Source organism: Canis aureus, chromosome 33 (genome assembly GCF_053574225.1).
Source record: "Canis aureus isolate CA01 chromosome 33, VMU_Caureus_v.1.0, whole genome shotgun sequence".
Lineage (NCBI taxonomy): Eukaryota > Metazoa > Chordata > Mammalia > Carnivora > Canidae > Canis > Canis aureus.
Window position 1 is genome coordinate 1,212,071 of NC_135643.1, and position 26,832 is coordinate 1,238,902.

Below are 26,832 nucleotides of genomic sequence, written 5' to 3' on the forward strand. Positions count from 1 at the left end.
GCACGCATGAGCGCACACACACATACACACACTTTTTTTTGCACACGTGGAAATATGTGGCATAAATTGTTCTGTAGTTTGCTTTATTCACTTAAAAAATGTCAATATTTTTCCAGTTTAGCTCATGTTTTGTTCTGACTGCACAGGATTCCATTATATGGATGTACCAACATGTTAGTAAATAACATTTTAAAAAGTTGATTTCTTAGGCTTCTGATTATTGAAAAATAAGTCACGGGGATGAAAGGTACAGCATAGGGAGTATAGTTAATAGTATTTTAATAGTGTTGTGTGGTGGGTGACAGGTGGTAGCTACACTTGTGAACACAGCAGAAAGTATAGAGAACTTGAATCACTATGAGCTACACCTGAAACTAATGTTAACATTGTCAACTACACTTAAGTAGAAAAAGTTTTCTTATTCTCATTTATAAACAATGCTATTTGTAAACAGGCTTTTGTGTGTACAATTTTTTCTTGAACTAATTGCTGTAAGTGAAATTTCTGAGTCAAAGCATATGTACAATTTAAATCTTGATAAATGCTCCCAAAATTCTCTCTAAATCTGTTTCATAATTTCCAAGAGACATTCCATCCAGACAATGCATCAAATAAAAAGGTCTTTTTATTTTTTAAACAAATACAACGTATCTCCCATTTGTATTATTGCATTATTATACTGAGTATATACACAGACATATACTCAGAAATAGAAGCCAAAGTGTGAATAAAAATGGGGCCAATAAAAGGCGTGTGCATCTTTTAAAAAATTCACAATAAACTTAAAATCAAATGTTTTTCTTGATGTTTATATACACAGGGATCCGGAATTATCAGAAGGGATGTGGAGTTTTCCCTAATAACAATTTGGTATAGCCTTAGCAGATTAAAAAATGTGGGCTTTCAAGTCAGCAGTAGCACCTCTAATACTCATTGTGTGACTTACAACTTATTGATTGTGATGTGATCTTCAGTTTCCTCATTTTCGAATGACCTGATATTAGCACCCACCTCCCAGTATTGTTATGAGGCTCACATAGAGAAAACATAAGTCAAGCACTGAGTACAGGGCCTGGTGCGTAGCTGGTAATTGCTCAGTAAATACCAATAGCTACTATTATTACTAATAAGGGTTAAACTTACTTTAGAAGGAATTGTTCTTAGAAAAGTATTTATACCCTTCATCTAGCAACTTATATTTCCTAGAGATGGAACAATAGGCTAAGAATAACAAGTATACTCCAAAATTACTTTTTTTTTTTTTTTTCAAAATTACTTCTGACAAAGGCTTCTGGATTCATGGATTCATACCAGAAAAGCACAAAACACGATAGCCCTTCCAAATCCTTGGAACATATCCATAACCTCCCACAACCATGGGAACATCCACTTAGAACTTATGCCCCACAAGTTGCCCACCATCTGCAGAGTACGACAGTTTTCATTCAAACAGCTTTAGTACATTTAAAAGTAGTTTAACTTTTTATTTAGGGATTCATTGGGTGGCACAGTCTCTTCTGGTCTATGCTAATTCAACTCCCGCGTAAAGTGAAACAAATTTATTTTTTTCTAGCTATCAACTGCAATGTTATCCTGTCATACAAAGGCTTGTGTACAGACCTAATGGAGATGAGAAAGAGTGTGTGTGGGGAAGTCTCATGTGAAAAACTGCTCAAAACGTGTCCTGAGGATTGCTCAGCAGTATTATCACCCTTATTAGATGACAGAATAGAGCGGGGCTTAAGTGACCTCCCCAGGGTTGTACACCAATCCAGGGGTTAGTCATGGGTAAAATCTTCATATTTTGACTGAGGCTTCTGAATTGCATATTCAATATCCTCCTCAGCCAGTTATAGATAGAAGGCTTAACCTGAAGGGAAGGTGAGTATTCTTTTGAGCAAGGAAGATCTCTCTGAAATGTACACGGTACCTTGGTTCTTCATCTGTAAATCTTCTACCAGAGTTTGCAAGCTTTCCAGTCTGTTCTGAAGCTTTCTGCATGTTTTTCCTGTTGTTTCTATTGGCTGAGACTGTGAAGCTATTAGAAAATTGCTTAGATGTGATATTAAAAGTCTGTTCAGTATTTCTTTTTAGAAATCTTCCAATGACAGGTTAAACAACCTTTCCTCTAGAATAATGGAAACTTTAAAACACTATTTAAAAATAAAAAGTGTTTTATCTAAATATTGCAATACTAGTGTATTTGATTGTTTCAAACCAATCTGATTTGTTATTATTTAACTACATTGCATTAAATGGGATGAGTGAGAGGAGTACTTTAAATGTAATGATACATTCTGCATTATAAGTGACAGCTTTTCATACCAAACCTGAGTAGCTCCATTAACTTAGGATTTGGAAGAGCAAGATTTAATACTGATACTGCCAACAATTTTGAATGTGTGTGAGACCAAGTACCCATGTCATGGCTGTCACCTGAATGAGGACAGTGTTCTTTGGTGGGAAAGGGTACAGATGCTGACATGGCTGCAGTGAACCTAGAATAAGTGCAGCAGTAGCAAGTCAAGAGGGGCTAGAAGGATATAAGCTAAACTCTAATAAGCATGCTGTTTTGCCAATCCCTAAAAAGACTGATTGGCAATCTTGAAGTTTTAATTTTGATCCTAGTCCCTGCCTTGCTGTATAATCTTGAAAATATTTTTTGGTGGCTCATTTTCCCATTAAAAAAGCCTTTTCAGGGGATCCCTGGGTGGCGCAGTGGTTTGGCGCCTGCCTTTGGCCCAGGGCGCGATCCTGGAGACCCGGGATCGAATCCCACATCGGGCTCCCAGTGCATGGAGCCTGCTTCTCCCTCTGCTTATGTCTCTGCCTCTCTCTCTCTCTCTGTGACTATCATAAATAAATAAAAAGTTAAAAAAAAAAAAAGCCTTTTCAGTACAGAGATGCTAATATTAAAGGCAATCATCTAAGAATCGTTTTAGTTCAGAGGATGAAAAACAGTTACTCAGAGAGTTTTCACATAGATAATATGTATGTGATGAATATCTATCTGACAGTAGAAAAAAATGCCATGTTATCATGTAATCACAATAATGAGGTGACCAGAAACATTGTTCTACTCCTACAATAGTCACTGCTCTAATAGTTAAAGAATTTGCTGCTCTAAAGTTTTTAAAAATACTAAAGGATAACTGAGAAACATTAAGAGAGGAAGGAGAACAAAATGCAGGAAAAAAGATGACAAAAAAGAAAATGTATTAAAATCTGTGATTAGGTTTGATTTTTATTTTGGGGTGAATCTAGAAATGTGTGAGGCAGAGAATTTCTCAGGACTAAGACCTGACTTAAGAGTGATGCAACAGTTTGCCCAGCTTATCCCTTATCAAAGGGAACGATGCCAGAGAGCACTGGGGTTATCGGTGTTGCTGTCATATATTGTAAAAAGACATTTCAAGTTTAATTCAACACATACATACATATCTATCATCCACTTACTCATCATGCACTTAAATCTAAATCAAACATTTTTCTCATCTGTTTTAGCAAATATCAACTTAAAACTTTAAAAATGAGAACATTTTGACAAATTTGTATGATAGATACTTGCACTTAAAAAAGCAGAGACTGAAAAGAGCCATAGTTTTAGAGAATGTAAATAAGAAAACTCATAGCATTAAAAAAAAAAAAAAAAAAAAAGACCCAAAATCTTACCGTAAAATAGGGGGGAAAAGTTCCTTACTCATGTTAGAGAAAGAAAGAGAAAATATTCACATATGATATTTCTGCATATTTATTAAGGAGAGTGTGTGTGTGCGTGTGCACGTGTGCACGCACAATAGCTATTTTATTTAAATAAGACTCAAGTTACACAGCATCAGTTAGAGCTTGCACATAAGATCACCATGTAAAAGTTTATTAATTCTGATTATGGAAAAGAACTTTCAATTCACCAGAGCAGGAAATCAATTAATCTCATCAGTGACACCAGATCATTCTTACCTTTAACAGAAGCAGATGAATGAACAGGTTTTGTGGATCTATATTGTGATGTGGAACCTACTGAATCTTCAACTGAACTAGTTAGGAGTGAGTGAACTGGAGACTTCTTAGGAGAAGAATGGAATGAACGAGAAGCTGAGTTTTTCACAGATGGACTTGCTAAAATTTGGCAAGAACAAAAGTAAAAGGACAGAATTAATTAAAAATAGTATACGGGGCAGCCCAGGTGGCTCATCAGTTTAGTGCCGCCTTCAGCTCAGGGCCTGATCCTGGAGACCCAGGATCGAGTCCCACATCAGGCTCCCTCCATGGAGCCTGCTTCTCCCTCTACCTGTGTCTCTGCCTCTCTCTCTCTCTGTGTCTCTCATGAATAAATAAATAAATAAAATCTTAAAAAAATAATAATAAATAAATAAATAAATAAATAAATAAAATCTTAAAAAAAAAAATAGCATACTGCCCCTCTTAAAAAGTCAAACTTTCATGAGTGAATGTTCCCAATGATGGGGTTGAGGGGACATTCTGATAAATACCCAAGGCTTTGGGTTAGAACTGCAAAGGTGTAAGACCTGCCCTTGGGGGTCCTGGGGTCCAGCTTCAAATTCTCTTAATTCCTGTTTGGACTAAACTGACCTGGGGCTATGGTGTTCTTAGTTGTCTACCAGAAGCAAGCACAAATGCTATTTGGAGGAAGGCAGCCTTATTCTAGGCTGCAGAGTATCTGTATAATTTTGCAAATATATCTATCATACGATAAAAATAACTAAGCATAGAAGGGGACAAAATGACACAGCAGAGGGCAGCCCTGGTGGCGCAGCGGTTTGGCGCAGCTTGCAGCCTGGGGTGTGATCCTGGAGACCCGGGATCGAGTCCCGCATCGGGCTCCCTGCATGGAGCCTGCTTCTCTCTCTGTCTGTGTCTCTGCCTCTCTCTCTCTGTGTCTATGAATAAATAAATAAAATCTTAAAAAAAAAAAATGACACAGCAGAAAACCGAGAGAAAAAAATACAGATCACAGACGCAGACCCACAAGGTCTAGATAATGGAATCCCAGACAAGCACAGACTTAAGCAGCATTATTTCAAACCCCAAATGGGCTCTTCTTAATAAAGAAAAACCATAACTGGATATAATAAAAACTGCTAAAAAACATCCTCGAAAAACAAACCAGAGACAAAAACAATCCTAAAGCTGCCAAAAGGGCAAAAACAAATAGGTTACATTTAAATGAGCAACCATTAAACTTAGAGCTGACTTCTTAGAAACAATGGAAGCCAAAAAAAAAAAAAAAGGAACATTTTCAAAGTGAAGGAAAAATGTCAACTGGAAATTCTATACTCAACAAAAATATCCTTCAAAAATGAGAATGAAATAAAGACAACTGCAGAAAAACAGAAACTGAGAGAGTGTATCACCAACAGACTTCCGTTAAAGGAAAAATTAAAGGCACAAGAGTAAAACGATACCAGATAGAAAGTAAATTATAAGTATGTGGGTATAACTAAATGGATGTTAACTGTACAAAATAATGAAAATTATCCATTGTGGTGGTATTCACCTTTATAGTTAAAATATATATGTGACAACAATTATATGTAACTTGAAAGGATAGTGAATGGAATTAAGATGCTCTGAAGTACTCACAACACAGGAGAAAAGGTAAAAGCATTCGTGTGTATTAATCTAATAAGGCAAAGATATATGTTGTACTCTCTTGAGTAATTATGAAAACAACAGTAAAAACATGTAAGTGAAATTTCAAATAATCTAATTTCAAATAAATGCTTTTTCTTCAAAATATTAGTTCATAAAAGATTTCTCATAAGTTAAAGATTATTTAAAAATTAAAAATTGACATTTTATTTAAAACTATTATGTTGGGATCCCTGGGTGGCGCAGCAGTTTAGTGCCTGCCTTTGGCCCAGGGCACGATCCTGGAGACCTGGGATCGAGTCCTGCATTGGGCTCCCGGTGCATGGAGCCTGCTTCTCCCTCTGCCTGTGTCTCTGCCTCTTTTTCTCTCTGTGACTATCATACATAAATTAAAAAAATAAATAAATAATTAAAACTATTATGTTTTTGATTTTAGATATATATTGACAATCTTGTATAAAAACAAGAAAACCTGGAAACTTATCTTTCTTTTATCTCTTTCACCTCACACCTCCATTTTCCTTGTATCCTTGTCCAGATTTATACCTAGACTTCTGTTGAATATCATTTTCAGTTTCATTCTTTCCCATTCATTTCATTATCTTCTCTAGGATGACAAGTTATACCTTCCAAATCTAATATACTCTCTGTAATTATTTTTCATCTTTCTTTTTGTGTCATTTTCTCTAAGAGGTCTGGTGATTTCAAGTCTATGTGATTTCAGTCATGCCTATTGTATTTCTATCTTTCTCAAGGCTTTCTCTTGTAATGTTTTTATTTTTCTCTTCCATTTCCAGTCTGTTATGACATTTTGCTTTTCAACAGCTTCTGTTATCTTTCAATTACTTCCTTGACCTCCTTATTTTGCAGACAGGATTATAAGTCTTTGGAAACGATAAAGAGAACCATCTGTCTCAATTCTTTTTGTTTTCATCCATTCAATAAGTATTTATTGAGCACCTGCTATGTGCCTAGTATATATCAGGAAACCAAACAAAGACATCTGCCTTTGTGCAGCTTTTGTTTAGCAGGAGGTGACACAGTCATCTTTATGAACAACATAAATAAGTAAGTTATGTATTGAAAGATACTAAGTGTGATTTAAAAAAAGAAAAAGGGTGACTGGGAGTATGGCAGAATTACAATCTTTACAGAAGGTGGTAAGAGTAGTCTCAGTGAGTAGGTGGCATCTGAGCAATGCAAGGGACAGTGGCATAAAGGCCTTGGAGGATGCAACAGAGTAGAGGAAAGGGAGGAGGGGGAAAAGGGGGAGGAGGGGTAGGAGGAGGAGGAGGAAGAGGAAGAGGAGGAGGAGGAAGAGGAAGAGGAGGAGGAGGAGGAGGAGAAGGAGGAGGAGGAGGAAATGAGACTGGAGAGTTAATGGGGACTTACAGGCTACATACAGTCATACCCGCTTCTACTCTCATGAAAATGAGAAGCCACTGCAGAGTTTTAGGCAGGCCCAATTTCTGTACTTTCATTGACTACTCACCTGTAGATGGGAATGTAAAGCAACTAGATGGATCTTCCAAGTCTCCTGTGTGTAATGTGACTGGCTCTCTGGAACATAAGGATGGTCATGCAAACATTCCATTTCACAAACACAGTGCTTAGATTTATGGACAGAAGCAAGCTAATGCACACAAAAGTGACATCTTAAATATAAACAAAAGATGGCAGCTATGATCCTAAACTGCAGAAATCCTAAAATACCCTAAGGGGGAGATCCAAAGTTGCATTATTTTTTTTATGCATTCAGTACCCATGAACATTCTGCAGAATAGACATGCAGAATGGTTATACAATATTGGTTATACAATTCATTTTTTGGTGATAATAGCTTATATAACCCAAGTATTTCTCTCATAGATTCTAAGAGATACAATCCCAGTAGCTTATTTTAAAATAGAAAAAAAAAAAAAACCCCACAAAGACAAAAACAGGAACCTCTTTTGGCAACAGCAATATCACTTTACAAAAGTATCACTTAGTTAAATCGAGTTGCAATAAACCACACTGTTCTCTGTGGTTTGGGTAACGGTACAAGAATATTATGGTAGTAGTTTTCTTGCAGGGGGTTTGTAATGTCAACACTGTTTTAATTATAACACTAAGATATTATTATCATCTTTTTAATTCTCAGTCTCTCACGAGTGTATAGTGGAGTTTCCCAGAGATATCACAGTATCTGACACCACAAGAGGTTAACTGCAAATGTAGACATGAGAACCCAGCTGTCTTTTATTAAGCCACATATTAAACTGTAAAACAATGCCTTCTCAACGATTTTTTGTTTGAAAAAGTTATTTTTATAATAAAATGCCATTATGTCAACATGTAATATAGTTATTTCTAAATGTATATCAAAGGGTTTTACATTTTTAAAATGCTTAATATGATAATTTATTTCCCAATACTTAGAATAGCAATAGAAATGACTTATACAAACAAAAGTTCTTAGGAATCTTCAATATCTGTGACTACAAAGGGGGTCTGAGACCAAAAAGTTTGAGAATAGCTACATTAGGAGAAAAGCCCTGGAAAGGAAGTTTCATGGCTATATTATGGATAGCCTTAATTATCAGAGCAGTTTGTTTCTGCTGCAGTAGGCAGTAGGGTGCCTTTGAATAGTCTGAGGTGTGCTTTAGGCAGATCAATTTGAAATTGATATATAGAAGTGACGAGAACATGCAACAGACTGGAAATTCTAAAACAGCCACACTAAACACCATCAAGGCCACCACCATAGCCTAAGAAAGGGAACAAGGCCTAATGCAGTGTGGTGGGCTCAGTAATGGCCACCATGTAGATCTGCTTCTAAATTTCAAAAACATACAAGTGCTACCTTACATGGCAACAGAGTCTCTCTGCAGATGTGATGAAATTAAGGATCCTGAGGTGGGGAGACTATCCTGGGTTATCTGGGAGGTTAACCCAAGGGTCTATAAGAGGTAGGCAGTGGGGGATTTCATTCGGGACAGTGAAGACAATGTGGCAACTCAGCAGACAGATTTGAGATGCTGTGCTATGCTGCTATCTGAAGATGAAGGGAGAAGTCATGACCTAGAGTGCAAGGAATGAAACTCTACAAGCTGAAAAAAGTAAGGAAATGGGGATCCCTGGGTGGCGCAGCAGTTTGGCGCCTGCCTTTGGCCCAGGGCGCGATCCTGGAGACCTGGGATCGAATCCCGCATCGGGCTCCCGGTGCATGGAGCCTGCTTCTCCCTCTGCCTGTGTCTCTGCCTCTCTCTCTCTCTCTGTATGACTATCATAAATAAATTAAAAAAAAAAAAAAGTAAGGAAATGGATTAACTCCAAGAGCTCTGGAAAGAGTGTGGCCCTGCCAACATCTTAACTTCACCCAGTGGAACTGATTGAGGACTTTGGGCTTCCTTGGAAATGTAAGAGAGATAAATCTGTGTGGTTTAAACCACTAATTTTGTTACAGCAGCCACAGGGAATTAAAACAAGCAGCTGGAGAGGATGTACAAAGAAGAAAATGATTTTGAGAACTGTTTTAGAGTTGAAATTAATGAGATTTAGTGGCTAGAGAAACAAGACAAAGGAGGAAGAAGAATCAAAGATAATGTTAGAGGTGCCCTGGAAAGCAGGACTCCATTGACAGAAACAGAAGACAAGATGGGAGGAATGGTTTTGTGAAATGATTGCCTTTGTTTCATTTTGGTCATTATGATCTTCCAGTCTTTATGTTTCAGCTCCTGAAACATCCATATGGAGATGTGTAAAGGGGAGCTAGATGTTTTGAAGCCTTTATTGGAAATCTTCCTTAGGTCATAATGTTGCTCATTAAGTTTTAATAATATAACAAAATAAGAAAAGTCAATTCTCCACAACACTTCTGAGACATGTAGCTCTCAGAATAATTCAAGCACAAAGCCACATACCAGAGGTGCTCATTTCTTTAATTTTTTATTCTGTTCTGGTATATGGATTATATTGATTTAACTTAAAAGGTTGCAGAGGTTTCTAAGTGAAGAAACGTTGCTGTAAGGTATTGAGTAAAAGCAAAGATGATGCAATGACAGTGAACTGTTGTAGTAAAACAGTAACTATGATATTCTTTCTCATTTCTTTATGTGTGAGTTTTTTAAATGGCCAATTTGCCATTGTAGAGAGTATTTAAATGCATCTTTAATCTTCTAGTGTGTTTCATACATTTCAGAGCTTCTATAAAATATGTGAAAACCTCTACTTCCCACGGCTTCTGGGCAGCTCAGTTAGTTAAGCACCTGACTTTTGGTTTGGGCTCAGGTCATGATCTTGTGGTCATGAGATCATCAGGCTCCATGCTCAGCAGGGAGTCTGCTTCAGATTCTCTTTCCTTCCTCCTTAGCTCTTCCCTCCTTGCTTGTGCTTTCTCTCTTTCTCTCTCTCAAATAAAATCTTAAGAAAAAAAGAAAGAAAGAAAACCTCTTCTTCCCATTTGAACATAGGAAGGGGCCAGGTCCCAGCTTTTCCTCCTCATTCTCTTGCTTCACAAACACACCATTGCTGAAAGGAACAGATTTCCACGACATGCTGGTCATGGAAAAACTATAGCAGAGCTTCACATATCTTAGGGGAGTAGCCGCTCTGTGCCTCATGTTGAGGACTGGGCTCCTTCCCAGAGAGCTCAGTCTAGACACACAGAGGTGCTCATACGCTTGAGCTCAGGAGCTGGCAGGACCAGAGTTCAAACGTGGTTCCACTGTTTACAAGCTATATGACCCTGGCAAGTTGCTTAAGCAACCTTGAGTCTTCATTTCTAACACATATATGGACATAATAATGCGTAAGTCAAAGATTAAGTTAGATAGACTAAATGAAGTAAGTCTAAAGCACTTAGAAGATGTCAATAAAAATATGCAGTAGATAGTTGCAGATACTATTAATAGGCTCCACGTCATGTAAGATGGCTAGGTGAGAAGAACACACCAACTCATTTAAGAGAAAGGTACATTTAGAAAGATTCAAGTTCACTGTATGTATTGATCAAGCAGTGGAGACAGTAAGAAAGTATTTATAATACTGTCTTAATTCACTCACGAAACAAACGTTTTACTAAATGGCTACTCTGTGTCAGGCAAATGGCTGGTGCTGAAGACACCACAATGAATAAGCCTCTGCCTAACTGGATTTAAACATAATTCATGTTCATATTCCCAAGATATATGAAAGGCTCTGATATCTCTATTTCTTTTTAGGAGGATAAAAATCTAAAAGATAAAAGTCAGTTTTTGGGCATTTGGGCTTTGGAAGGCAGTCAGTCAATAAACCGTAAACACATGTAGTCTCGCCAACTGTTACATTTTATGGACCTAACGTCGAGGGTGGCACATCACAGGTAGTTAACAATCTATTGAAATAAGGAGTAAATAGTAGAAATGTGGAGTCCTGTACAGTCAGGGGCTGGTAAGGTCATTTCTTACCTGCTAAGAGTGTCACTGGATTTGCTACCTTCAGTGGAGTCCCTTAATGAGTTGTTGCTTCTGTTGGCAAAAGGATGGCAAAGATGAAGGCTACATGGTGTAATTTTTACTTAATGATAAGACAACACTGTTTCTCTGAATGTTGCTTTTACACCAACACTGATTCAAAGAGTGAGACTGGGCCACTGGCTCTTCCAGGTAGAGAAACAATGTGAAGAAAAGCTTAACAACAAAAGGAATGGGCTCCTTTTGGGAACCAGGAGTAGTCTGTTTGGGTTAGAGCACACTATGGGAGCTAAGGGGGCTGCTGATAAGTTAGGGAGCTCTCCTTCAATGTCAGACCAGGGAACTAGGTCCCTACTGCAGCAGGCAGTGTGGGCTGATGAAGACCCGACAGTAATGTCCTCTGTGTCTTACATGAGTAACAAATTAATATTAGCTGTTTTCCTCCTTGGCTAAAAAAAAGGAGGCTGTCTCTGTTGAGAGGTTACGGATTTCATTTCTTTGTGCTCTTTTTAGGATTTCATTTAACAATTCAGCTATTCAATTACTGAGGAAAACACAATGTTCTCTGTGGGGTTCTTAGAATCCTATACTGAGGTTCTTAGACTTTCCTTCCAGACTACTTTCCTCTCAAAAGTTATATAAGCCATTGTAAATGAGTACAAATATAGAAAAAACTCTTCTATATTTGGTATGGCATACTATGTAAATATCTTCATATGGGTAAACAGCAGCAAAATTTAAAATAAGCCAAAAAAAATTCCTGATTTCTAGAAAATACATTACATTGAATCTGCCTTAGATTTAACATAACAGCCTTAACTTTAAAGCCCAAATGCCCATCAATCCCCATGTAAACTGTCCAGACTTCACAAATTCCCTGGAAATCTAAAAAAATTCTTTGGACAATTAATTAGACTCAGAATCTCAGATTCTTCTTACCTATAGATTATCTCTAATCTCAGGCTTGATTCAGTAATGCAATATCTTACTCTATCATCTCTGTATAGATAAATGTTAACTCTCAGTTAATTATACAAAGAACAATTTCCAGATTCCATGTATTTTTAGAATAATTAATTGCTCATATGTATTTAATTCTTCCTTAGGAATCCCTGGGTGGCTCAGTAGTTTAGCATCTGCCTTCGGCCCAGGGTGTGATCCTGGAGTCCCAGGATTGAGTCCCGCGTTGGGCTCCCTGCATGGAACCTGCTTCTCCCTCTGCCTGTGTCTCTGCCTCTCTCTCTCTATCTCTCATGAACAAATAAATAAAATTAAAAAAAAAATTCTTCCTTAAAGCACAACAATAGATTTTAGGCCTCCAAGCAAATTTTGCAGAAAGCTGCCCCTGGATTTTATCAACTCAGACATGCTTTCATAGACCCTTAAAAGCTTCAGGCTGAGATGAGGCTTTGGTGACAAGGTCATTTGTACAATTACAGCAAATTAACATACATTCTTTAAAGGAAGGAGCCAAATATATTCATGTTCAATACAGTCCAATAGAGTTCAAGTCCACAATTAGTGGCTAAAGTGCTGGAAACCCTTTGATCAGGGAAATCATAGCAATTTTTGTGGAATGATTAGTGCTGGGAGCCAGGGGCTCTAACTGTTACTTTTGGCTTTTGCTTTGCTTCAGAGAAGAAGGCAACTCAATCTATGCCTCAACCTCCTCATTTGTCAAATGAGCTTAGTAATACTGCCCTGGCTTAGAAGGCATATTATAGAGTTCCCACAAAAATGAAAGTGCTCTGAACATATATGTACTCCTCAGAGGAGCAGCCAGTGGAATGTTTCTGACATATGATTCGGAGAATGCAATGTTATGCTACGTAACCGGGCTGTGCTCTTTCACTATTACGACTAATAATACTATTAATATATATTAAATAAATCCAGTTAATATTTAGCTACTTCAGGTTCACATATAATTGGACACCTTAAGAAATTGGAGATTGTTTATATATGTGTATTATTTCAGAAAGTATTACTTTTAGATATTTGCCAGATATCCAGAAAATGAATATTACAACAAGCTGTTACAATACTAAGAACTAGTATACAATTAGTACTCTGTATTAAATACAATGTATTTACTGTATACTGTACACTGTGTATCATATAGCGTATACTCTATTCAAATGATTTGTTAATCTAATAATAACACACAATAAAATTTTAAAACATTATTTGAAAAGAATATGAGAATCTCATTGATATCTGCAGGTATCTACAGGGAAGGGCTGGTGAACTGGTTCAGTCATTTTTGGGTGTGACCTTTTACTAATCTGGTATAAGTCATTGGCATGAATCCCTAGAGAACCAAGGATTTTCCTATTAGGTTATACCTGAACCCTATTAGATTATACTTGTAATTCTCATGATTCTGGTTTAGCTCCACCATTGAACTGTGTGGCCGCAAGCATGTCAACCTTGTGAAGCTTACTTTCTTCTCACTTTTTTAGATGAGATAAATAAACTCTGCCCTGTCCTGGTTCAAACAGTTGCTGTGATGATCAAATAAGCTTATGGGTGTAAAATCTGTCGGGAACTACAACTTACTATACTAACGTGACTTTGGCTAACACCTTGCTTTGACTTATTTCTTTCTGAACAGAGTAACTGTAATGATTGCTCTTCATATCAAGTTGTTTTACTTTGGCTTAGCTCTTCCACTTTCAAATTGTCTTCCCTGGTAACTTCAGATACTCTTTGAAGTTAAACCTCAACCTCTGACACAATACCACATAGACAACTAATGGCAAACCCCTGATGAGAGCAGCTCTACCATTCTGCAGTACACCCAGTCTTACACAGCCACATATGAGACTCCCAGGGATGGTGCTCTCCCTTCTTCTTCAGGCTTGCCCAGAGGCACAGCTGGTTCCTCGTTGATCACACTTCTCAACTCTTGGAGAAGTTGTTTCAGGTCCCTTGTTGGATCTTCCTTCAATGTGTTAGGTTTCATAGAGTGCTGAATTAAAACAATTCACAAAACACCTTGGTTTTTTTTTTAGATTTGTATGCTATTTTCTATTGTAAAATTAATTTAGCTGGTAAAATAGAAATTATGGAGGAAAAAGAAGAAAAAAATCACCTGTAATCTTACTACTCAGGGATAATCAATAATAACCAATCAATAATCAACACAGTGCTGTATCTAATTTATAAATATGTGTATACTTATTTATGTTTCCATATTTATAAATTAGAGGATATACACATAGGATCAAACTATACACATCTATTTTAAATCATCAAAAAGATTTTAACCATGTAGTATGGATAGCACACTATGTCATTAAGTATTTACAGCTATGGGTGCCTGGGAGGGTCTGTTAAGCATCTGCCTTTGGCTCAGGTTGTGATCCCAGGGCCCTGGGATAGAGTCCCTGCATTGGGCTCCTGGCTCTGTGGAGAGCCTGCTTCTCCCTCTCCCCCTGCTTGCCACTATCCCTGCTTGTGCTATCAAAGAAATAACAAATAAAAAAAAAAAAAAAAGAAAAGAAATAACAAATAAAATCTTAAAAAAAAATTTACAACTATGTCCAGGCAAAAAATTTACAACTATGTCCAGGCAAAATAACACAAAATAACTGTGTGTCTCTCATGAATAAATAATTGTATGTGTCTCTCATGAATACATAAAATTTAAAAAATTAATTCTAATACTTTGTTTAGGGCTGAACTAATTTTATAAAGCTACAGAACTTTTGGACAGCTCTGGTGGCTCAGCGGTTTAGTGCTGCCTTCAGCCCAGGGTGTGATCCTGGAGACCTGGGATCGAGTCCCATGTCGGGCTCCCTGCATGGAGCCTGCTTCTCCCTCTGCCTGTGTCTCTGCCTCTCTCTCTCTCTTTCTGTGTCTCTCATGAATAAATAAATAAATCTTTAAAAAAAAATAAAGCTACAGAACTTTAGAAGTAAGGAACTCTTTAGAGATGAATTAATTTACTCCCCCATTTTACTGATGAGGAAAGAGACATTCGATATTTTTGAGACTTTTTGTTTTTTAATATTTTATTTATTTATTCATGATAGAGAGAGAGGGGCAGAGACACAAGCAGAGGGAGAAGCAGGCTCCCTGCAGGGGGTCCAATGTGGGACTCGATCCCAGGACCCCAGGATCACGACCTGAGCTGAAGGCAGACACTCAGCCACTGAGATACCCAGGTGCCCCTTAAATGAGTTTTTTTTTAAATGAGTTTTAGATATATAAGTATTCCCTAATAAATATTTATAATATAATAAGAACTACAGATGTTCCCAATAGGCACCTCAAAAAGGGAAACCAAATGATAATCTGAAGTTGCTCTGGAGAGCAGATGGTCTTAGCTGGACACTCATGGATAGAAAGTCATCAGTCATCATCAAGCTACTTTAGCTGGAAGTATCTGTCCCAATGTAGAGTTAAGCCTGCCATATACATTGGTTGCTGAATGAACACCGGCTTTGCTTTTCTAGGGTCCATGACAAACAAGTGTTGATGTTATTGAAATAAGCCTATAATCCTCTTCTCTTCCTAACCCCACTGACAAACTACATATAACATTGAGCTGAAGATATTAAGAATTCTGATTAACTGAATGAGTGGGTAAGTATGGTCTTTCCAGTTTATTGATGGTCACTTTTCCTGGAAATTGCCATGAGTTCAGAGTTTCATAAATTAGACTCCGTTTAATTACCAAATTTGGCTCCATTAATTTAAAATAATAAAGATGTGAACCAGTTTTAATAGACTATTTTTTAGAGCAGTTTTAGGTTCACAGCAAAACTGAATGAAAGGTACAGAGATTTCCCACATACCCCTGATCTCACATGTGCTGAACCAGTTTCTTATGAGTAAGAGCATTTATCTCTATGCAGATGATCTAATTTCACCAAATACTGGTTTTGTCCTGTCTTAACCCTGGTGGACATAATGTCTGCTATGGAATAAGATAAAAAATTTTATAAAAATAAAACTTTATCCTACTGCGATCTTCAGTTGCCTTAGTTCTAACCTTAAAATCTCAGTGTAGCACCTGGACTTTCATATCATCTGCCCATTAACAAGTTTATTTAATAAGCTTTGATAATTATCAAAAATTTTAAGCCTTGACATTTATTATAAATGATAGCATAATAATCTGGAAACAGAAATATTCTTTTTTCTCCCTGAGATTATGGCACTCAGTTTGAGAGTGACTAGTGCTTTATAAGACATAAAAAAAGAGAGGGAAGCAAACCGAAAGAGACTCTTAACTACAGAAAACAATGGTTGCTGGAAGGAGGTGGGTGGGGGATGGACTAGACGGGTGATGGGGATTAAAGAGGGATTAAAGATTTGAGATGAGCACTGGGTTTTACATGTAAGTGATGAATCACTGAATTCTACTCCTGAAACCAAGATTACATTACATGTGAACTGACTAGAATTTAAATTAAAACTTGAAGTAATAAAAAAAGGTTGAAAAGCATTGAATTCTAACATTCACTTAGCAAATAATCATAATCAGCCCTATGACATTCTCTTATTATGACTTCATCCTAACACTTTTAAGAACTTTTGAAATGTATGCTATTCCTCCAATTAAAATGTAAGGTGCTTTACAGAGGAAGGATTTGGTTTGGTTATCACTATATACTCCACACTCTACACTTGGCATGGGTATAAAAATAAAAAAATATCAAGGTTGGAGAGTCTTGAAGATCATCTAGTTCTAGTTTAATCTCCAAACAGAAATGACAACGAGGGATCCCTGGGTGGCGCAGCGGTTTGGCGCCTGCCTTTGGCCCAGGGCGCGATCCTGGAGTCCTGGGATAAAATCCCATGTCGGGCTCCCGGTGCATGGAGCCTGCTTCTCCCTCTGCCTGTGTCTCTGCCTCTCCCTCTCCGCCCCTCCCTGTGTGACTATCATAAATAAATAAAATTAAAAAAAAAAAAAAAGAAATGACAATGAATTTCCTTTATGGCACCCTAGCAATATACTTATCTGACCTTTGCATGATCACCAAAAACCAAGGCAGGCAGTCTCAATTTTTATATACATTTATTTTTTTTTTCATTTTTATTTATTTATGATAGTCACACAGAGAGATAGAGAGATAGAGAGAGAGAGAGAGAGGGGCAGAGATACAGGCAGAGGGAGAAGCAGGCTCCATGCACTGGGAGCCCGACGTGGGATCCGATCCCGGGTCTCCAGGATCGCGCCCTGGGCCAAAGGCAGGCGCTAAACCGCTGCGCCACCCAGGGATCCCTTTATATACATTTAATCCCTTGAGAGAAAGGCTAATTGAATCTCTTCCATACAACTTATATCATCATTTTACCTTTTAAGTCACAGGGAACAAGTCGAACATAATCCTTTAGAAATTGATGTTTATTTTATCACTTCAACCTCCATTCCCCTAATCTCCACTTTGTAACACACAGCGCAGGCTAAATCTCTTCAAGCCATCTACTCTTTTCATGTGTCATGGGCTCACGATTTCTTAACACTCTGATTGTGTCTCTTTTGACAGACTGCTTAATCAGTGATTCCCTTAAATGCTCATGCCTTAAAACTGAAACAGAGAATCCAGGGAGAGTCTGTGTGGAGAAGAACTGTCCCTCTCTGGGAGGATCAGGATGTTATCTTTAAAACCTTTTTTGGCTGCTACATAATACTGCTGACTCAGACTGAGACCTCAAGGGAGGCCCTTCCCACATGTTACTAATAAGCCACATCTCCCATACTGCAACTTTGTATTTTTGTGTATTTAGTACCAAGTTCTAGACTACATTTATTCTAACCAAACTTTCTCTTCATAGACTTGGCTCATCATTCCAAAGTGTCTACATAAATAAATAAAAGCACCATTTATCTAGTGCTTGTTATGCATCAGGCATTCTACATATTATCTCATTTGAACTTTAATCTTCAAACCACCCTATAAGATAGAAATAATTACTTCCGTTTTAGAAATAAGAAAACTGAGGCACAGAGAGGTTAAATAGTTTGGTAAAATTACACAAAGGACAAATGGTGAGACTGGGATAAAGACTGTCATCTGACTTCCAAGTCCATGATCTTTCCACTTTGGTACACTGCCTGACTCTCACTGGATAAATTCATTAGGAAATGTGATTAGCAGGCTATAAGGTATCCAAATTTAGGATCACAGAACTACAGAATATGGGCAAAGACTAAATAATATAGTTGAGCAACTGACCTTGAGTTAATTATAGCCTGGTTATTACTGAAAGTAATTCACAAATCACATGAGGGCAATTACCCCGAACGCAGAAGCATTAAACAAAGATCGATTTATAAGTCAAATATACCTCGGGAGTCTTTAAAACCACTAAAGAGTTATTTACACAAATGCCAGTGCTGTTTCCTAACCCATTCTTGAGGTGACAGGGAGCAGAGAGGCAGTGGGGTACAGTGGAAAAGAGCACAGGCTTTTGAAAAGAGCATCATTCTTTTGCTATGTGATCTAGGGCAAGTTACCTTTCACACTTTAGGAAACCTTGCAGGACACCTACTACATGCCAGACACTCCCTTAGAAACTGAAGTAAAATGACAAATATACCTGGCCTGCTGTGGTGACCATACAGATTAATATGAGAGGCAAATGCATGAAAATATAATTTCATAACAAGAGGAATGCTTATTTTAATCTCCATTTCCTCATCTCTAAAAAGGAAGAAAATACCTCTCACTTTACAAGGATGGTACAAGAAACGAGAAGTGCTTAATGTGTGTGCATAGGAAGTATCCAAGAATGGCTGGTTTGCACCTCACTCTTCCCTTAGTATAGAAATATATTTTATATGCTCCATATTTACTGATCTAGAATCACCGGAGAGGTGCTATAACTTACAGCGCAGCATGTTAGTACCTGGGTAAGCCACTGCTAAGAAGTTATCAGGGCTAGTTGTGCATTCTAGCTACTATGCTCCTCTTGATGTAAGTAGAAATATCCTCATTCTTTCTAGTTGCAGGGGAAAGTTACATGGTCACAGTCAGAAACTCATCTCCTTTTTGTTTCCAAACAGTTTTTTGAACAGCTTCTTATAAGGGTGAGGGAACATGTTTAATAGTTTACCTTTTTTTTCTGGAACCCAATTGGGAGGAAAGCATTTACCTTCGTGGTTTTACACTAATACCTTCAACACTGACAGTCAAAAAAAAGGCAATATGGTAGCTCTAGAATTGATCCTAATATAAGCCTGGAAGAAGAAAATTCTTTCTCTCTTGAGTTTTCCCAGTACGGTAAGTTTAAGTGAGCCATGGGAGTAAATATTAGGAGCAGGATAAAATGAGATTCTAGAGGCTCAAACTAAATCTCGAAAAATTAAATACTTACACAAAGCAAAATAAGCAGCTAGTAAATTGGGGCAAAAATGCGAGTCTGAAAGTTACTGAAAGTTACATCTCAGTAAATTTTATACCTACCACTTAAAGGAAATATTTCTTTGTTATAAGTATGTGTTCAAATAAAGTATTAGGTCTATTATTTAAAAAGAATAATTACTTTTCTATGCAAACAACATTGTTATTTTTAACTAAAGGAAAGGTAAACTTGACACAATAATAACAAATGTTAACCATTCAACAAATGATATTCATTGAGCTCTTTGTGTGTATGGGGTGGCAGTGTGCATACATATGTCCTGAAATATGTATAAGATTTAGCTACCCACAGAGGTATAAGAACTATCTCCAGGTATCACACATATTTAGCCCAAATCAAGGAATCTGAAGGCTGTGGCAAAGATCCCCTAGAGGTTGTGGAACCAAAGCAGACAATGTAATATACCCAGACACTGTCCTAATTTATCAATAAATTTAGAGAATTTGGTTCCTTAGGTCTTGTGCAGAAAGACCTCTGAGAAATGTTAAGTATTTTTAAAAAAAGCAAGTTGTAAACCAATGTGTATAGTAGTACTCCATTTATATTAAAAATCTCTACAGGTACATATTTAACTACTTTTATGCTGAAGATTTGTTTATACATTACTACTGTATCAAAATTACAGGAGAGTGGCTACTTCTTGGGGGTGGAATGGAGAGGAACACAGTGGTAAGTCACTGGTAGAGTTCGGGTTGTTGGGCTGGGCAATGTGTTCAGTTGTGTTGTTATTTTAAACAATCAAATAAATAAAGCCATATAAGGATCAACAATGAGAGTGTCAACTCCAAGGACTGTGACTAATCCAATCCCATGTACCAATTTTGTAAAAGTTCAATGTGTGAACCAAAAGTCTTCTTTAATACAAACACAGAAAGAGGACAGAGAAAGAACATATAAGTTTTCTGGGAATTTTCAGACAGCACAGCACAAACAGACTTGAGTACTAATCCTGGCTCTGCTGTGTACGAGCTGTGGGACCCTGGGCAACACCACTTCTCTAAAGTGCCTTTTCTTCATTTTAAAAATGGGGACAATACAATCTATCCTGCTAGATTATTGTGAGGATTAGAAATAATGTATATAAGGCAAATGACCTATTGTCAGTATTAAATCACTATTTATTTTTTAATCAAGACAGGATCCATTTTGATGAAAATAATAAAATTTTAAATTTCCAACTTAACAAATTAACAAAGAATTCCTAGAAAGGGCAAGGCCTCAAATGAAATTATACCATTCAAGAACATATTTATTGAGGGATTAATTGCCTGATAATATTTTATAGACAAATTAATTCTTGAAGGGTCACTTTAAAAAAAACACATATTTTCTGAATTATACATGTTTTGTTCTGATGATATAGGCATTAAGTTTTCACTTAAAAATTAAAAAAATTAAAAAAATTAAAAAAAAATTAAAAAAATACATGATGAAAAAATTCTATGTGCCATAAGATAAACACTGTTAACATTTTAACACTTTGAGGTATTTCCCTCTTGTCTTTTTGCAACATATAAAATTACAGAATGAATGGAGAGGACTGTTTCACGCTTGGAAGGCTTCAATGAACAGGAGTATTAAGTCTTCTTCCTTTTCTGCCCTACTCCTTCCTCACTTGTTAGATGCTGCTTTGGGCCACTTCATGGTTGGAGACAAGAAAGGGAGGAAAGCAGAGGAAGAAGGTGAGGCCCTGCTTGAGTGGTCCCTGGGGTGAACTCTGGGGATTTCACTAGCAAGTGAACTGGTGTATGAGCCCTGCCCAGCCCTGGTCTCCCAGCATTTATACCTTGATGAAGATCATGCTGGCATCCCTTTTAAAATGTTTTTTTTTTCGGGATCCCTGGGTGGCGCAGCGGTTTGGCGCCTGCCTTTGGCCCAGGGCACGATCCTGAAGACCCAGGATCGAATCCCACGTCAGGCTCCCGGTGCATGGAGCCTGCTTCTCCCTCTGCCTGTGTCTCTGCCTCTCTCTCTGTGTGTGACTATCATAAATAAATAAAAATTAAAAAAAATAAAAAATAAAAAAATAAAATGTTTTTTTTCCTAAGGCCTGTAACTGGGCCATGGAAGCACATGTTTTACCTTTGCCCTCCACTAGGGTAGTACCATATGCCACCAAGGCAGTCCTCTTTTCCACTTTGCCCGTTACAGAGAGGCACTTGACTATGAAATTTTCTTAAAAGGACTCATAAATCAAACCCCAGGGGACACTTGTCCAGCTCTGCTAGAGTATTTCCCTGAAGTTCCTCCATCTCCACTTAAGGTGTGGGAGTGTGAAGGGACTGGAGCATACTGGCAAGTTTCTTCTAAACACTTCTCTGTGGGCCTCTTCAACTTTTAGCCTCCCCTGTTAAACCTTGAATTGACTAGCTAAAAGTAGCAAAACTGGTTTCACAATCTTTTAGCTGGTGCTGCATAGGTGGTCTAGTACCTTGCTTTAGGATGTCTGTATTATTCTTGGCTTTGGGGCCTCAGACAAAACGGAGAGACAGGCTATCTGTATATATATACTACTTTTCCTTGGATTTTTAGTCATTTGACTAACCATGAACATTTCCCTCTAAACATTAGTTAAGGGGGCAGCCCCGGTGGCGCAGCGGTTTGGCGTGATCCTGGAGACCCGGGATCGAGTCCCACATTGGGCTTCCTGCATGGAGCCTGCTTCTCCCCCTGCCTGTGTCTCTGCCTCTCTCTCGCTCTCTCTGAATGAATAAATAAATAAATCTTTAAAAAAAAATAAAAAATAAACATTAGTTAAAAAATAACTGTAAATGGCTACACTGATGTTTCATAATTTTTATACCAAAGCCCTATTGTCAGACACTTGTATTTTTTCCATTTTTTGCTATTATAAATAATGTTCAGTGAATATTTTCATGTATTTACCTTTGTAGCTATCTCTGATTATTTTCTCAAGACCAATTTCAAGAAATGATCTTACTGAATCCAAGGGCATTTTTAGGACTTCTGATAACTATCTTCTAGAGAGGTCATTAACAGTCAATGCAGTATGTGAGGAGCTTGTTAGTTGTCACCTCTGTCCTCACAACACGAAAAGAGCTGAACAAGCTTAACAATCAACAACTCTACTTAGGTCCACCTGAGAAGTGAGGTCAACAGCAGAGGCAAATATACAGAATCACAGCTTACAGGAAGAGAAGTCCAGGAATGGAAACCCTTCATTTAAGCCAGTAATAGGAAGAAAAATTCTAATTGCTAGAGGCTCACATGGACAAACTTATGAATTAAAAACTCCAGGTTGGGGCTGCATACTTCTGTGAGTTTTACCTTTAGGAGCCCCAGTGGGTTCTCAGGGTGAAGACTGCAGAAAAATCTTGTGTTTCTAGCAGGAATAGGGGAAAAGTACATATTTGGAAATGATGTTCAGAGCATTCTGTTCTTCTTAACAAATCCAGCCTTTAAGAGACACTATTAAATCAGAGCCCCTCTACACCTTGGGTTGTATAGAATCTTACCAACTGGGAAGGGAAATACCTAACTCAGCCCCTTCCTCTCTCACCTAAAGGTGGCAGTGGGTGAGGGGAGTGGCGGGTAACAAAACTGAGCACTTGGGAGGGCCTGAGCCCAGTGGCACAGGCTCACTAAAAGACTGAGACCTAATCACAGGACTACAGGGAACGCTTCCCTTCTCCCCACACCTTACCTTGACCCATGACTTCAGTAGGCTTCTATATAATAATGAGATTACAACAGAAATAAATGCATGTCAAAGACCCTAAGAAGTCTCTAGGGAAACCCAAAGACAAAAGGGGAGAGAAAACAAGGACATTTGAGGACATTTTAACCTCTGACATCTATAGTTACAGCAAGCAGCATGCACGGTCTAACTCCTAGTCAAATAAACACAAAACCCTCACACTAAAGGCCTATTTATCTCAGTTCTTTTTATTCAGTACATCATGTCTAGCTTTCAAAAAACTTAAATTCATACTAAAAAGACAAAAAAATGCAGCTGAAGAGACAGAGCCAGCATCAGAATCAGACTCAGATATGGCAGAGATTTTGGAATTATGAGACTAGGAATTTCCTTATGATTAATATGCTAAAGGCTCCAATGGAAAAGGTAGACAACATGCAAAAACAGATAGATAATGTAAGCAGAAAAACAGAAATTCTAAGATGAAATCAAAAGGAAATCCTAGAAAAATACTGTAAGGAAACAAAGGAGGTTTTTTTTTTTTAAGATTTATTTATGTATTTATTTATGATAGACATAGAGAGACAGAGAGAGAAGCAGAGACACAGGAGGATGGAGAAGCAGGCTCCATGCCCGGAGCCCGACGCGGGACTCAATCCGGGGACTCCAGGACCACGCCCTGGGCCAAAGGCAGGCGCTAAACCGCTGAGCCACCCAGGGATCCCCAGCCACCCAGGGATCCCCTGTTTTTTTTTTTTTTTAAGATTTTTATTAAATAAATAAATATTTAATAAATAAATAAATATTTATATTTATTTTTATTTATTCATGAGAGACACAGAGGAAGAAACCTGTGGGTTTTTTTTTTTTTTTCCAGAGATAACCAGCATTATGTGAGAATCTTTATTTTGACAAATAAGTGCAGTATAAAATATTCGGCCTGAAAAGTAAAAAAAAAAAAAAAAAGGAAAAATAAATATGTTTACAAATTATTGTAGAAAGAATGCAAAAGGGTTAAAATTCTCAATGAGGAAAAACCAAAATGTGTCCAGTTGTATAAAGGCTCTTCCCTTATAAGAAATGCGGATAAAGCTGAAGACCCAGTTTGGTTTCGCTGCTGAAAAATGTACAAAATAACTTAGAAAAACCAGGGGAGCCCGATGTGGGACTTTATCACAGGACCCAGGACCACGCCCTAGGCCAAAGGCAGACGCTTAACTGCTGAGCCACCCAGGTGTCCCAAAAGGTCTTTGATAGGCTTATCAACAGACAACATGAACAAGAAAATAATCAGTGAGCTTGAAGGAATGTTTGTTTGGGTTTTTTAAAAGATTTTTATTTGTTCATTTTAGAGAGAGAGCAAGTGAGTGAGAGAGAGGGGGAGAAAGAGGGTACAAGTGAGCATGCGAGCAGGGATGGGTGGAGGGGGAGAGAGACAGAGAGAAAGAATCTGAAACAGACTCTGCACTGAGGGCACAGCCTGACATGGTGCTCAATCCCACATCCCTGAGATCCTGACCATAGCTGAAATCAAGAAATCAAGAGTTGGATGCTCAACTGTTTAAGCCACCCAGGTGCCCCCACTTGAAGAAATGTGAATGTAAATTTCTAAAACTGAAATGCAAAGACAAAAAAAAAATGAAGAAGATGGACTAGAATGTCTAAGAACTTAGGACCACTGTAAGAGGTGTAACATACATAAAGGGGGTACCAGAAGGAAAAGAAAGAAATAGAAGAAACATTTGAAGTAATAATGGCTGAGAATTTTCCAAGATTAATGACAGACACCAAGCCACAGATCCAGGAACCTCATGAAACATCAAACAATACAGACATCAAAAAAACCTGCCCATAGGCATATCATATTCAAAATACAGAAAATCAAAGACAAAAAGTTTTTAAAGAAGCCAGAGGAAAAAACACAGAGTAACAAGGATGAGAATTACAGCAGACTTCTTATAAACCATACAAGCAAGAATATTAAATATTAAGAGAAAATATTAAGAGAAAACCTCCCACCAATCTAGAACTATATCCTACAAAATTATCCTTCAGAAGTAAGGGAGAAATAAAGACTTTCTCAGACAAAAATTGAAGGAATTTGTTGTCAGTAGACCTGCCTTGCAAGAAATGTTAAAAGTTCTTCAGAGGGGAGGAAAATGATATAGTCAGAAACTCAGATTTACATAAAGAAAGGAAGAATTTAGAGAAGGAATAAGGGAAGATAAGATAAAAAAAACTTTCTTTTAATTTCTGTAACAGCTGTTGTTCAAATAATAGGAATAATGCATTCAGTTATACATACATGATATAACAACAATATATACAATATATATGTGTATATACATATGCTTAGATATAAGTGAAATGAGTGATCACAATGATACAAAGGACAAGAAGGAGGAATTAGGACTATTTTGTTATTATAAGGTTCTTGTGCTACTATCCATGATATGGTATAGTGTCATTTCAAAGTGGACTTGGATTAGTTGTAAATGTATGTTGCAAACTCTAGGGCAACCACTAAAAAAAAAAAAAAAAAAAAAAAAAAGGAAATAATTTGTATGCTAAAAAGGGAGAGAAGGGATCCCTGGGTGGTGCAGCAGTTTAGCGCCTGCCTTTGGCCCAGGGCGCAATCCTGGAGACCTGGGACTGAATCCCACGTCGGGCTCCCGGTGTATGGAGCCTGCTTCTCCCTCTGCCTGTGTCTCTGCCTCTCTCTCTCTCTCTCTCTCTCTGTGACTATCATAAATAAATTTAAAAAAAATAAAAATAAAAAGCGCCTGCCTTTGGCCCAGGGCACAATCCTGGAGACCCGGGATTGAATCCCAGATCGGGCTCCCGGTGCATGGAGCCTGCTTCTCCCTCTGCCTGTGTCTCTGCCTCTCTCTCTCTCTCTGTGTGTGTGACTATCATAAATAAATTTTAAAAAGAAATTAAAAAGGGAGAGAAATTGACACTATTTTTTAAATGCTTAATTAAAATCACAAAAGGCAGAAAAAAGAGCAAAAAAAACAAAAACAAATGCAATGAGAAGAACAAACATGGTACAAACATAGTAATATTAATCTAGCTATATGAATAATGAATTTAAATATTGATGGCCCGAGTATACCACTTAAAAGACAGAGATTGGGGATCCTGGGTGGCGCAGCGATTTGGCGCCTGCCTTTGGCCCAGGGCGCGATCCTGGAGACCCGGGATCGAATCCCACGTCGGGCTCCCGGTGCATGGAGCCTGCTTCTCCCTCTGCCTGTGTCTCTGCCTCTCTCTCTCTCTCTGTGACTATCATAAATAAATAAAAATTTAAAAAAATAAAAAATAAAAAAAAAATAAAAGACAGAGATTGCCAACATGCATCAAAACCCAAGACTGACCATATGCTGTCTATAAGAAACCTACTTTAAATATAAAGACACATATAGATTAAAAGTAAGGAGATGGAGAAAGAAATATCATGCTAATACTAATCAAAAGAAAATTGGAGTAGCTACATTAATTTCAGACAGAGCAAACTTCAGAACAAGGAAAAGAGGGGAATTACATAATGATAAAGATATCAATTCTCCAAGAAGATAAGCAATTCTTATCGTGTATGCACTTAGCAGCAGGGCATCAAAATATGAGACAAAAATTGATAAAACTGCAAGGAGAAATGATGAATCCACTATTACAGCTGAAGACACTTCAATAACTATCAACAATGGACAAATTCAGCAAGTAGAAAATCAGTAAGGACATAGCTGA

General features: G+C 37.6%; 1 protein-coding gene across 20 annotated transcripts in view; it reads right to left on the reverse strand.

The window, feature by feature from the left end:
- CCDC158 (coiled-coil domain containing 158) overlaps positions 1-26,832 on the reverse strand; it is a 126,787-nt gene that overhangs the window by 589 nt on the left and 99,366 nt on the right. For 12 of the 20 annotated variants that reach the window (XM_077882562.1, XM_077882557.1, XM_077882561.1 and 9 more), the window contains 5 exons: positions 13,859-14,019; positions 11,043-11,102; positions 7,106-7,173; positions 3,961-4,119; positions 1,931-2,030 (listed from right to left, as the gene is read on the reverse strand). In XM_077882562.1, coding sequence (XP_077738688.1) covers positions 1,931-2,030; positions 3,961-4,119; positions 7,106-7,173; positions 11,043-11,102; positions 13,859-14,019 — 548 coding nt within the window. Of the gene's footprint in view, positions 1-1,930; positions 2,039-3,960; positions 4,120-7,105; positions 7,174-7,832; positions 10,018-11,042; positions 11,103-13,858; positions 14,020-26,832 lie in introns of those variants that run through there. The other 8 variants (XM_077882566.1, XM_077882568.1, XR_013371077.1 and 5 more) reach the window with 8 other exon arrangements.